Source organism: Vespula pensylvanica, chromosome 10 (assembly GCF_014466175.1).
Source record: "Vespula pensylvanica isolate Volc-1 chromosome 10, ASM1446617v1, whole genome shotgun sequence".
NCBI classification, from domain to species: Eukaryota; Metazoa; Arthropoda; class Insecta; order Hymenoptera; family Vespidae; genus Vespula; species Vespula pensylvanica.
In genome coordinates, this window is record NC_057694.1 from 5,602,522 (window position 1) to 5,613,258 (window position 10,737).

At 40.1% G+C, this 10,737-nt stretch overlaps 2 protein-coding genes across 5 annotated transcripts in view; both read left to right on the forward strand.

Annotated features, from left to right (window-relative positions):
* Positions 1 to 3,666: 3,666 nt before the first annotated feature.
* Positions 3,667 to 6,901, forward strand: LOC122632531 (microtubule-associated proteins 1A/1B light chain 3A-like). Of its 2 annotated transcripts, none has more exons than XM_043819418.1 (3): positions 3,667 to 3,950; positions 4,638 to 4,800; positions 4,869 to 6,901. In XM_043819418.1, the coding sequence occupies exons 1-3, from the start codon at positions 3,908 to 3,910 to the stop codon at positions 5,029 to 5,031; spliced, it is 369 nt and encodes a 122-aa protein (XP_043675353.1). In that variant the 5' UTR covers positions 3,667 to 3,907; the 3' UTR covers positions 5,032 to 6,901. The 2 variants fall into 2 exon arrangements, with proteins under 2 accessions (XP_043675353.1, XP_043675352.1); XM_043819417.1 differs by lacking the exon at positions 3,667 to 3,950 and adding an exon at positions 3,994 to 4,249.
* A 382-nt stretch (positions 6,902 to 7,283) lies between these two features.
* LOC122632525 (orphan steroid hormone receptor 2) overlaps positions 7,284 to 10,737 on the forward strand; it is a 10,349-nt gene continuing 6,895 nt past the window's right edge. For 2 of the 3 annotated variants that reach the window (XM_043819403.1, XM_043819408.1), the window contains exon 1: positions 7,416 to 7,782. In XM_043819403.1, the coding sequence (XP_043675338.1) occupies positions 7,729 to 7,782 (54 nt within the window). In that variant the 5' untranslated portion in view covers positions 7,416 to 7,728. Of the gene's footprint in view, positions 7,783 to 10,737 lie in introns of all 3 variants that reach the window. The other variant, XM_043819402.1, reaches the window with a different exon arrangement.

Genomic DNA, 10,737 nt, shown 5'->3' on the forward strand with positions numbered 1-10,737 from the left:
GCCTATAACTTCGATCGAGCTTCTCTTCTCTTTTCTTTTTTATTTCTTTTTTTCTTTTATTTTTATTTTTTTTTGTTTGTTTGTTTGTTTGTTTTATTTTTTTAATATGTATTTTAAATGCAGCGGACTAGAAATTGAACTTCGCACGTGTGCGCCGCGCGTTCCTTTCAAATTCGAGAACCGAACGAGAGGAATCGCGTTAAAAAGAAACAGAAAGAGAGGGGTGGGTGAGTGGGCGGGGAAAGGAAACAAACAAGAGGAAAAAGGAAAGAGGATGGAAAAGAGGAAGTAGTGATAAGTAAAAAAGAAGAATATATATATATATATCTATATATATATATATATAAAAAAAAGAAAAATGAGGAAAAAGAAAGAGGAACTATGAAAAGTCAGTGTCCGACGTCGCTCGAAGCGACAGACATCTTCTCTTCCTTCTTTTTCGTTATTCTTCGTTAGCACGCTTTTTCAGAGGGTAGTAGCGACGAAGAAGTCGACGGAGTCGACGAGAAGGAACACGTTCGACGTCAACGTTGGCTCGTATGCCTTTAGCGAGGAACAGACAACGGGCTTGGAGGATTCTTCTACTTTTACCTTTGAACGTGCCTTCGAACGTCTAATTTTACGATCTATACGGTAGTAATACGGGAGCAAACGCATCGTGTGCACCGAGAGAGGAGGAGTGCACGCTCGCGCCAGAGAGAATAAGTCCAACGCGTTCGAATAGAGAGAGGAGAGGTTATTGGCACCACCACCGACAGTGGCTCGACCTCCGTTCTTGCTCCTGCTGCCGCTTCATTCAGCCTTTTCTCTCTCTCTCTCTCTCTCTCTCTCTCTCTCTCTCTCTTTCTTTCTATACACACATACACACAGCACACTCTCTCTCTCTCTCTCTCTTTTTCTTTATCCTTCTCTTTCTCTTTCTAATTGTAGCTTCTCCCAATAATAATAATCCTCCTCGCTCGTGAAAGAATAAGGAACGTCGAAGGAGTAGTCTCGTTGAGCATCGTCGTCGTCCTTCCTTTTTCGTTTCGACGTAGAAAATATTCTATACATCTATTACGTTCTCGTGAAATTCCGTCTTTCTTCTTTTCTTCTTCGTCGTCGGTTTCTTCTTAACCTCTTTATGATCCTCGTGAAAGCTTTCGTCACCGGCATTTAACCACCAACGACACGAGGCCCATCACCGGCGGCGACATATCGTGCTCTTCTTCTTTCTTTTCCAATCGGCAACAACAACAACAACAACAACAACAACGACGCCGCCGCCGCCGCCGCCGCCGTCGTCGATGACGACGATGATAACAATAACAACAACAACAACAACAACAACAATAACACCACCGCCACCACCCGCCACTATTATTATCGATGTTACTATTATTGCTTTTAATAATATTTCTCACTTTCACTAATAACGACGACGACGACGATGACGACGACGACGAAGACGACGATGATGATGATGATGATGGTACGAACACCAACACCACCACCACCACCACCACCACTTCTACCACCACGACCACAACCACTACTACCACTAGCACGCTATTACGAAGAACAACAACGACGTCGTTGGCCGAATCGAACGATTTCTCGCGCCCATCAAATTGCCAAAGGATTTTACCGAGGACACGTTCGTCGCGGCCGTTCCTCCGCATCGACGTTCCTCGACGTCGATGTCACTGCTGCTGCTGTTGCTGCTGTTACTACTACTACTAATACTACTATTATTACTACTGCTGCTGCTGCTGCTGCTGCTGCTGTTGTTCCTCCTCCTTCTCCTCCTCCACCTCCCCCTCTTCTTCTATCGTTCTACCTCCCTCTCTTTCTCTCTCGCGATAGCGAGAACAACAAAGAAAAGGATAGATGGAGAGAGAGAGAGAAAGAGAGAGAACGACCCCTCGCTTCCGTCGTCTCGATTCCCCCCCCCCCAGTCCAACCCCTCACACGCACACGCGACACACGTACGCACACAAACGTCACTACTCTACTCTACTCTACTCTACTCTACTCTACTCTACTCTACTCTACTCCATCCCGCGATTCTCTTCGATCTATCTATTTATCTATCTATCTCCGTCTGTCCGTATCGCTCGAACGCGTTTCGTCCCTCCTTACTTTACTCGTTGCTACTCTCTCAGGTCGTTCTCTCGCGTTTCTTGCGTTTCTTTTCTTTCTCGCACTCGGTACGGTACGATCATCCACTACTACGATGTTCCTTCGACTACCGTTCTCTTCTTTTCTCCTTTTCACGATCGCTCTTTCTCGCTCCACCTTCCATCGTTGTGCGCGCTTTATCTATCTATCTATCTATCTATCTATCTATCTATCTATCTCTATCTATCTATCTCTCTCTCTCTCTTATTGTCTCGCTCACGCCACCACCATGTTTATTCTTTTCATACCATCCCCCACCCCGCCGCCAGTTGCGTCGTGTAGGGGAACGACAGTGGCAACAGCAGAAGATGAGTGTAGGCGAGCGCACTTTGCGAAGCAATACGCAAACTGATGCACCCTGCTAGGCGGTCTACGAAAGGAAACACACATACACACGCGCGATACACAACACACACACACACACACGTACGTACGTACGTACGCACGCACGCACGCACGCACGAACGCACGTACGTACGGTTGTCGCTTGAACTTGGCACGGCGCGTCCTCGAGACGCGATTCCTATCGATGGCCGAACCTCGACGACGTTCGTCGTAAACGACGACGCAACGATTACAACGGGATTCTACAACGAGAGATTTCGTTCAAGCCTTTTCCCGTTGATTATCCTTTTTCTTATCGAAGCAGCACAGGTGTTCTCCTTTTCCTTTCCTTTCCTTTCCTTTCCTTTCCTTTCTCTTTCTCTTTTTCTTTCTTTCTTTCTTTCTTTTCTTCCTTCTTTCTTCTTCCTTCCTTTCCGCCTTCCCCTTACAATTCTTTCTATATATTACCGTACACGCATTGACCAGACAGAAACGGGACACGCACGACACGTCCGACACGCGTTCAAACCGCGCGCCTAAAAAATTACCGCCACGGTAAGACGCTCTTCCATAGCAGTTTTTTTTTTCTTCTTCTTTTCGTTTTCTCTTCTTCTTTTTTTTTTCTTTCTCTCTCTTTCTTTCTTTCTTTCTTTCTTTCTTTCTCACTCACTCTCTCTCTCTCTCTCACTCTCTCTCCACCGACTAGACTACTCCTACCCGAACATCTCTTCTATTAACATTCGCCTTCTCGAATGATAATTTGTTACTTTATGTCGGCACGTTCACTGCTGTTGCGCTGCACACCCACGCATGCACTCGCGCCCGCACATATAAGCGAGGAGAACGTGTCTCTTAATGCGCGCACGGATGTCACCACCGTACTCCGATCGCTCCGATGCACGAAGAAAGCACACCGTCCGATGTACCGTAATGTATGTATTCTTATTAGATCTGCCTATTGTCGAGAAACTCTCTAGCAGCGCCCTCGAACGTCATTGGTTCGTTCGACGCAGAACTAAACTCTTCCCATCTATACTACGCTCTTACTTCGTTCCGCTCTATCCTCTTCTGTCTTCTACTCTACCCTACCCTATCCTACCATACCCCTCTCCATCTACATACGTTTCTGCGCATGCGCAGACGCTTTGTTTGCTCGTCGTCCAATGACAGTACGCGCCGAACCGATCATATGTTTTCTCATTTTCGTTCGACCGACCCAACCTATTAGACGGTGACGCTCTTCTCTGTATACGTACTGTCATTATTTTGATTCGAGAGTTTACTTCTCTCTCTCTCCCTCTCTCTCTCACTCTCTCTTTCTCTCTTTCTCTTTCGCTCTCTCTCTCTCTTTCTCTTTAGTACGCAGCCGATATATCATCGAATTTACGCGTCGCGTAATAGTTTATAACTTCTCCATATAAAAATGAGTTTCACACCGAGAACTTTCAAAGAGAAGCGATCCTTCGGTGAGTATTTATTTTTCGACGTTACAAATTCTCCAGTTTTGTTCTTTTGTTTCAAAAAATAAAAAAAAAATGAAAAAAGGAAAGAAACTCTTTGACCGACCCAACCTATTAGACGCTTACGCTATTGTGTATATACATACGTTGATATATCGTTGTATTATCTTTCACACAACGAACTGACGTCCCTCTCCATTCCGCAGCCGATGAATATCTTTTATTAAATACGTCGTAGTGGTTTATAATTGATTCGATGAAAATGAATTTGACGCCAAAAAGTTTCAAAGAGAAGCGTTCCTTCGGTGAATATAAATCACGATTATGAATTATCATGTTTCGTTTCATTTTCGAAGAAAACAAAGGCCATCGAACAAACGTTGTGCTTTTTTTGATGCTCTTTCTACATTGTTGTCATTTGTAATGCTACTTAATATCGAATTTTCTCGTCTAAATTCGTTAAATTCGTTTGGAAAATGTTTCTTCGTGATTTCTAGAATGTATGTACTTTATGTTCCGCTTCGAATTTGAAATTTTTAGTCTCGAGGGTTTAAAGTTTGTTTATGTAGAATCTATGTTCTAAGAATTACATAAATGTATTACAAAATTAGTTTTATTTTCTGCGTTTACTTTTTATAAATCTATAAGATATTGCGTTCGATTTGAGCAATTCATAACGGATTTTTTTTTTAGCGCAAAGAGTGGCAGACGTGGAGGCTATAAGAGAGAGACATCCAAATAAAATTCCTGTAATAGTCGAACGATTTCCAGGGGAAAGACAATTACCAATATTGGATAAGACTAAATATTTGGTACCAGATTTCTTAACGGTTGCAGAATTCATAAGAATCATCAGGTATTTTTGAGATTTAACGTTTATACGTTATTGGAATATGTCTTGTTATCAAAAATTTTTTATTATAGACGTAGACTACAGTTAAATCCTACGCAAGCATTCTTCTTGTTGGCTAATAGAAGAAGTTTGGTAAGTGCTAGCATGACTATGTTGCAACTTTACCAAAAAGAAAAGGACGAGGATGGGTTCCTTTACATTGTGTTTGCCAGCCAAGAAGTATTTGGTCATTAGTCAATAAACATCTAATTGCGAGTTAATACGATAATGTAAGTGAGTTTCAAAAGGATGGAAACAAACTCGCGTTAATCGATTTCCATATTGTTTTAGATAAAAATAAGTTTTACGGGACTTAATCTATACGTATATATCGGATATTTTCACAAAATACTAGATTTTAATCATAGATCTGCTGTTACGTGTTTGCCTTTAAACCGAATGCGCAGAACCCTTGTGATCGACTCGCAGTACCTGTCAAAATATTTAACGGAACAATCATATTTGAAATTTGCATCTGAAATCGTCATGGTGCTTGGAATCTTTTGCAAATAAATCCATAGTATTCGAAATAAGTTAAGATTTAGGATGAATTTAGTTAATTACCGATCTTTGGCTGATGCTATTACCCTCTATGGCAACACGCTTAACCGTGATAATATAATTAAAAACGATACTTTATATACTTTAAGGAACATATATGTATTCGAATTTCATGCAAAACGATAGTTGCTTAGATTCTGTGTCGTCTAATCAGAATCCACCAACTTATATCTTGCATTCGTAATGCAAATTTAGTAACTTATGTGCATCATTCGTATATTGCATAGTATAGTGTGATACTTGTGACACTTTATATATCATACAAGTGAAATGAAACGTTATTTTTTCCATACGTTGATCGCGATATACATATGTACGTATGTATGTCGTATATATATATAATATACATATACCCATATGTATCTTCTATACAATGGACTCTCGTAATGAGTAATCGTTATCGTTTAAATGTGATGAAAATGTCAAACAAAGTCGGTTCTTATCGAAGTTAGGTGACTTTACGTTCGCCTCTATTCGTAGCCTTGCTGAATGCACGTTCCCTCAAACGAGCATAAATAAAATGCTGCGAATTCATTTCTGTGGTATATTCACCATATCGTTACCGTAATATCCTTATTCGGAAATGCTGCAATATTTGTGGAAGTGTTCATGTACATAATATATATACAATGTGATGTATATCGGATATTAGTCCAAGAACCTCTGTATCCTTATTTCGAGTTCGGCTTTGAAAGCACTTTCTGTATTTACATCCGTCGATCGAAATGGTGCTTTTAACGCGCAGAGCGATGTTCGAATAGTGGCCTTAGAATCTAAATTAAGACTGGGCATTAAATATGAATTTCTTTATGTCAAGTAATTCTTTGAAACACATATATATACAGTTAATCGCGCCGATCGGAACAAACGGTCTTGGACAATCTTCCAAACTGTAATTTATCATTCTTATGATTACTGTAAATGAACTAAAAGGATAAGAGTACCTGTTACAAAAAAAGGAAAAAGAATTATAAAAATAGCTTCGATTATATTTATTAAATGATCTCTAGCAATTCTGCAACAAAACGATTGACGGAATATAAGGACAAAACCGTTTGTCATATCGTTGGCAATATCGTCATCTTATATAATGGAACCAATTTAGCACTATGATCGTTAGCGAAAATTACGTTATACATATATAAGTATAAACTCGGAGTACCCATATTTTCTTTTTCTTCGAAAGTAATTGATATTGTACGAAAATTTATCTTATAGTTTCAAAGAAGTTTGAAATTTTTTATACAAAGAAAGATAAATATACTTAACCTGCACCATCAGAAGTTTCACGTACAAAGTTATATTCAGTGCATATACAACTAAATATATAACAAATAGTAATTGTTTAATTATTACTATTATTATTAATATTATTTTAATTAATGAAATTTCCTTTATATCGTTTCTATTATATGTATACCACCTAGAGTGTACTCTCTGCGAGTGTAATAAATATATACGCAATAAAATTTTGTAGATCCAAAAATTTACTCTGTAAAGAGAATTCAGAGGCTTGATCTTTTAATTTTTTGCGCTCGAGAATCTCGATATACGTATATCCGGCAAAAGCGAAAGACTGTTTAAAAGATACGTAAATACGAATTGTGAGACCGAAAATAATTTCCAACCGAGACGTTGTCAGTCAACGTTGCGTCCTAAAAAAGATATCATTTGTAGCAGACGAAATTTCAATAGATCTACTTAAAACTAAATTCGTTTAAAAAGCGTCTCTTAAATGTAATCTAACCCTACTACTAATAATATAGCGCCAATTCAGACAAATCATAATTTTATCTCGAGGCCATTGAGAATCTGTGTTAAAGTCGCGAAGAGTTAAATTACAAGGAGATCGTGATTTCAATTGAACGAACAAACAAATAAATCGAGTAAGAAAGGCAAGGATAATCGTGCGTATCGTTGAGAAGGTGAGACTTAAAAATGGCGCTTCGAAGATGGCCGCGCAATAATGGCGGCATTCTTACGACCGTATTAACAAAGAAAAAGTTGTTAAGGCGTTTGCCGCTTGTTGTCGCTCGAATGCGACGATACGAATCGTTGTGAATATCGGAACCCAGCCCAGTTCGGAAAAGATGTCGACAATCTCTATTGCGGTTGCGTATCGATGCCGGTGAATGCAATGTCGAGTGGGTAAAAAGGTGAGTGGTGGGGTTAGATGCAAGACGAAGAGGAAGAGGAGAAGGTGGTGGAAGAGGAAGAGGAGAAGGAGGAGGTAAAGAGGGGGGTGGGGAGGGGCAAAGAAAAGGTAAAGCAAAGGGTAGAAGAGGTTATGAACTCTAACCCACGGATGGTCGACGAAGTGTGGTAGCTGCTATGAACTGTCCAAATGACGCGTGGTCAGATCGGTCATCGCTGTTGGCGATAAAGGTGAGTGTTTCTAAAACGAATTGGCCTTTCGTTTCTCCATCGATGTGCTCGATTATTCTTCGACCTGTTCTCTGACTAGCCGGATACGAGTTAAATCTATGGTGTATCGTCTACGTCGCGAGTATCAATCTGCGTGCACGCCCTTTTCTCGATTAACCGATTCGTTCGACGATTCGTCTCCATGCCATTTTTTTCTAGTTTGTTCTATCGACTTTCAATGCGTCCTTGAGAAAATAATCCTCTGTCGTGTCTAGCGTCTCTGTACACACAAGTTGAGAAAAATGAAGGAGAGAGAGTTTGTGCATGTGTGGGCGCGTGTGCGTGTCGGTGCGTATGTGGTGAGCTAGCGAGAGAGAGAGAGAGAGAAAGAGAGAGAAAGAGAGGAAAACAGACAATAGAAAAGAAATCGCAAGATGAGTAAGCGATCGTAATCCCTCTGTTCGTTGTCGTCTCTTCGCAATCTGACACGTAGCGTCGCGATAAAAAAAAAAAAAAGAAAAAAAAATGCCAAGAATTAAGGTAGGAGGTTTAACTTGATTTTTTTTCTTTTCTTTTTTAACGTTCCCGCGCGATACCTGCACCCTCCCCTACCCCTTCCTCCCCAACCCGATCAACCAACGTACGTGCATAGGTACTTACATATGTATTTGTGTACGGTGCGCGCATCGCGTCCGCGATTACCCAGCTGATCCATTCTTGGATCGAACTCAATGAGAGCGGTCTGAAACGCTAAAACGGTACACTGCGCGAGTTTCCTAGGAAATTTTTAATCCTACGAAGGAACATTAAGATTAACATACTCGTTTAGATATATTCGTTCGCGTTTTGAAAGAATTCTTACGCGTTGATGATAGAGACAGGTATAAGTTAAAAGAATAAATTTGGAAAGAGAAAGAGAGAGAGAGAGAGAGAGAGAGAGAGAGAGAGAGAGAGAAAAGAGAAAAGAGAAAGCGATAGAGATAATTTACGAAGGAGAAAAAAAGAAATAGAAATATAATACTTATAGTATAGAATAGAGGATGTCGCTACGTGCGTTTGTGTCCATGAATAGGAGGAGGAGGAGGTAACCTTCGGACCCAAAGTGGCGACCTTTACCTGCCGGAGTCCGACCGAACGATCGAACGAACAAATGAAGGGACGGACGGACGGACAGACGGACGACCGACCGACCGACCGTGCGGACGTAATTACTCTCCAATGACTATTCTACATTGCTGCCGTAGTTCCTAGAAACCTCTTTACCTTACTCAAAATGATCGTTCGAAAGGTCACAAGCCGACCTCGACTAGTTTAGTTTGAGCTGCGATCCTTCGGATTATTGAATGTAAAACATTAGGATGGTCCTTTTCATTTCTTTCTTTCTTTTTTTTTTTTTCTTCTTTTTTTCTTCGAAAAAGAGAGAGAGAAAATATTTTTTTAACGTAATCGAACGATGTATATTTGTAACCTTGTAAAACTTGGATTATGCAATTTTTTAATCGCATTTATTATTGCTAACTTTTTGTTCCTTTCTTTTTTTTTTTTCTATCCGACTGTAATTATTGACCGAATATGCACATGCGTGCGTGCGTGTCTGTCTACTACCTGCTTGCATGACACGTGTGTGTACGTGTATGTGCTTGTGTATCTTGTATTCGATCGATCAACTTTTCGTAGTGTCTTCGCGAGATTATATAATAATCATTAAAGTGTATGTATTACGACGTACCTTTTTAGAACATTAACGTAGAGAGTAAATCTTGCACTTTTGTAATAAGCTTGTTGAACGTTCATAGATCGCGTCACGAGACGTTGCCGTGGCCTTTCACCTTTTTGATCATCTTTTCGAATGCCAAGTTGTACTTTTTTTGAGTTGAGCGTAGATGTGTATTTACACGGTCACGCGATATAACAAATCATCGTACTATTTTCAACGAAGATTGAAATTGCTGACGCGACGACTGATACACACACACACACACACACATATGTATATACGTATGTACACAGTTATACACGAAAATCGAGAAGAATATATTTAACACAGTTCTCTCAAAAATTGTACGATAACATACGTTTGTACGGAAATGGCCTATCATCTTCAACCTCTTCTACCCATCGACTCTTTATTTTTTCAAATAAAAAAATTTTCTTTCGTGCTTTTTTTAAACTCATTATAACTCTTTTTCTATCTCTCTCTCTCTCTTTCTTTTCCTTCCCCTATCTCTCTCTCTCCCTCTCTCTATGAGAAATATTATATATAACTTAAGTTTGAAAATCAGAATACACAAATTCGAATTAGTCATCGGTCGGATGATAACGTATTGAGCGCGCAAATGACGAATTGATTGGTCATCGAATTAACAAGAATGTATTAATAAATTGACTAGAATCAAGAAATAGAAATAGAAAAAGAAAAGATTCTTTAAATGGTCGATTATAACATCTGACGATGCTATCTTTTTTTTTTAAATCATTGATCATCGTTTTAATATAAAGATAAGATAAATAGTATTAACGAGATGAAATATATCTTGCTAGTAATTTTTCGAGAATAATAAATGAAGAAGATAGAAAAAGAGAGACAGTGAAGAGAGAAAGGAACTTAAGTATTCATCGTTATTAATTTTTTGGTAAAAATTCGTCGTTATCATTTTTCGTTACCATCGTCGTCTACCATTCTCGTCTACGTCGATCTAATCTCCGTTGCGCGTGCATGTGCGTTGAATGTTGTGTATGTGTGCGTACGCGAACTCGCGACGTCTCTCGCGAGCTGAGCGGTACGACCTCGAGGCTCTCTCGGCCGATAAGTCATCGCGGGGCGTGCGTTACGTGACATAACCTGCGCGCTCGAGAACACGAGCCTCCGCCTCTGCCGTCGCTGCGCCATCCGGTTTTCCAACGGCGATCGCCATCATCGTCGTGTTCGTTCGTTCGTTCGTTCGTTCGTTCGTTCGTTCGTTCGTTCGTTCGTTC

Coding starts and splice junctions, on each gene's coding strand:
- LOC122632531 (XM_043819417.1), top strand. CDS start 4,201: ATGAAAATGAATTTGACGCCAAAAAGTTTCAAAGAGAAGCGTTCCTTC. Junction 4,250..4,637: donor CAAAGAGAAGCGTTCCTTCG/GTGAATATAAAT, acceptor TTTTTTTTTTAG/CGCAAAGAGTGGCAGACGTG. Junction 4,801..4,868: donor GAATTCATAAGAATCATCAG/GTATTTTTGAGA, acceptor TTTTTATTATAG/ACGTAGACTACAGTTAAATC.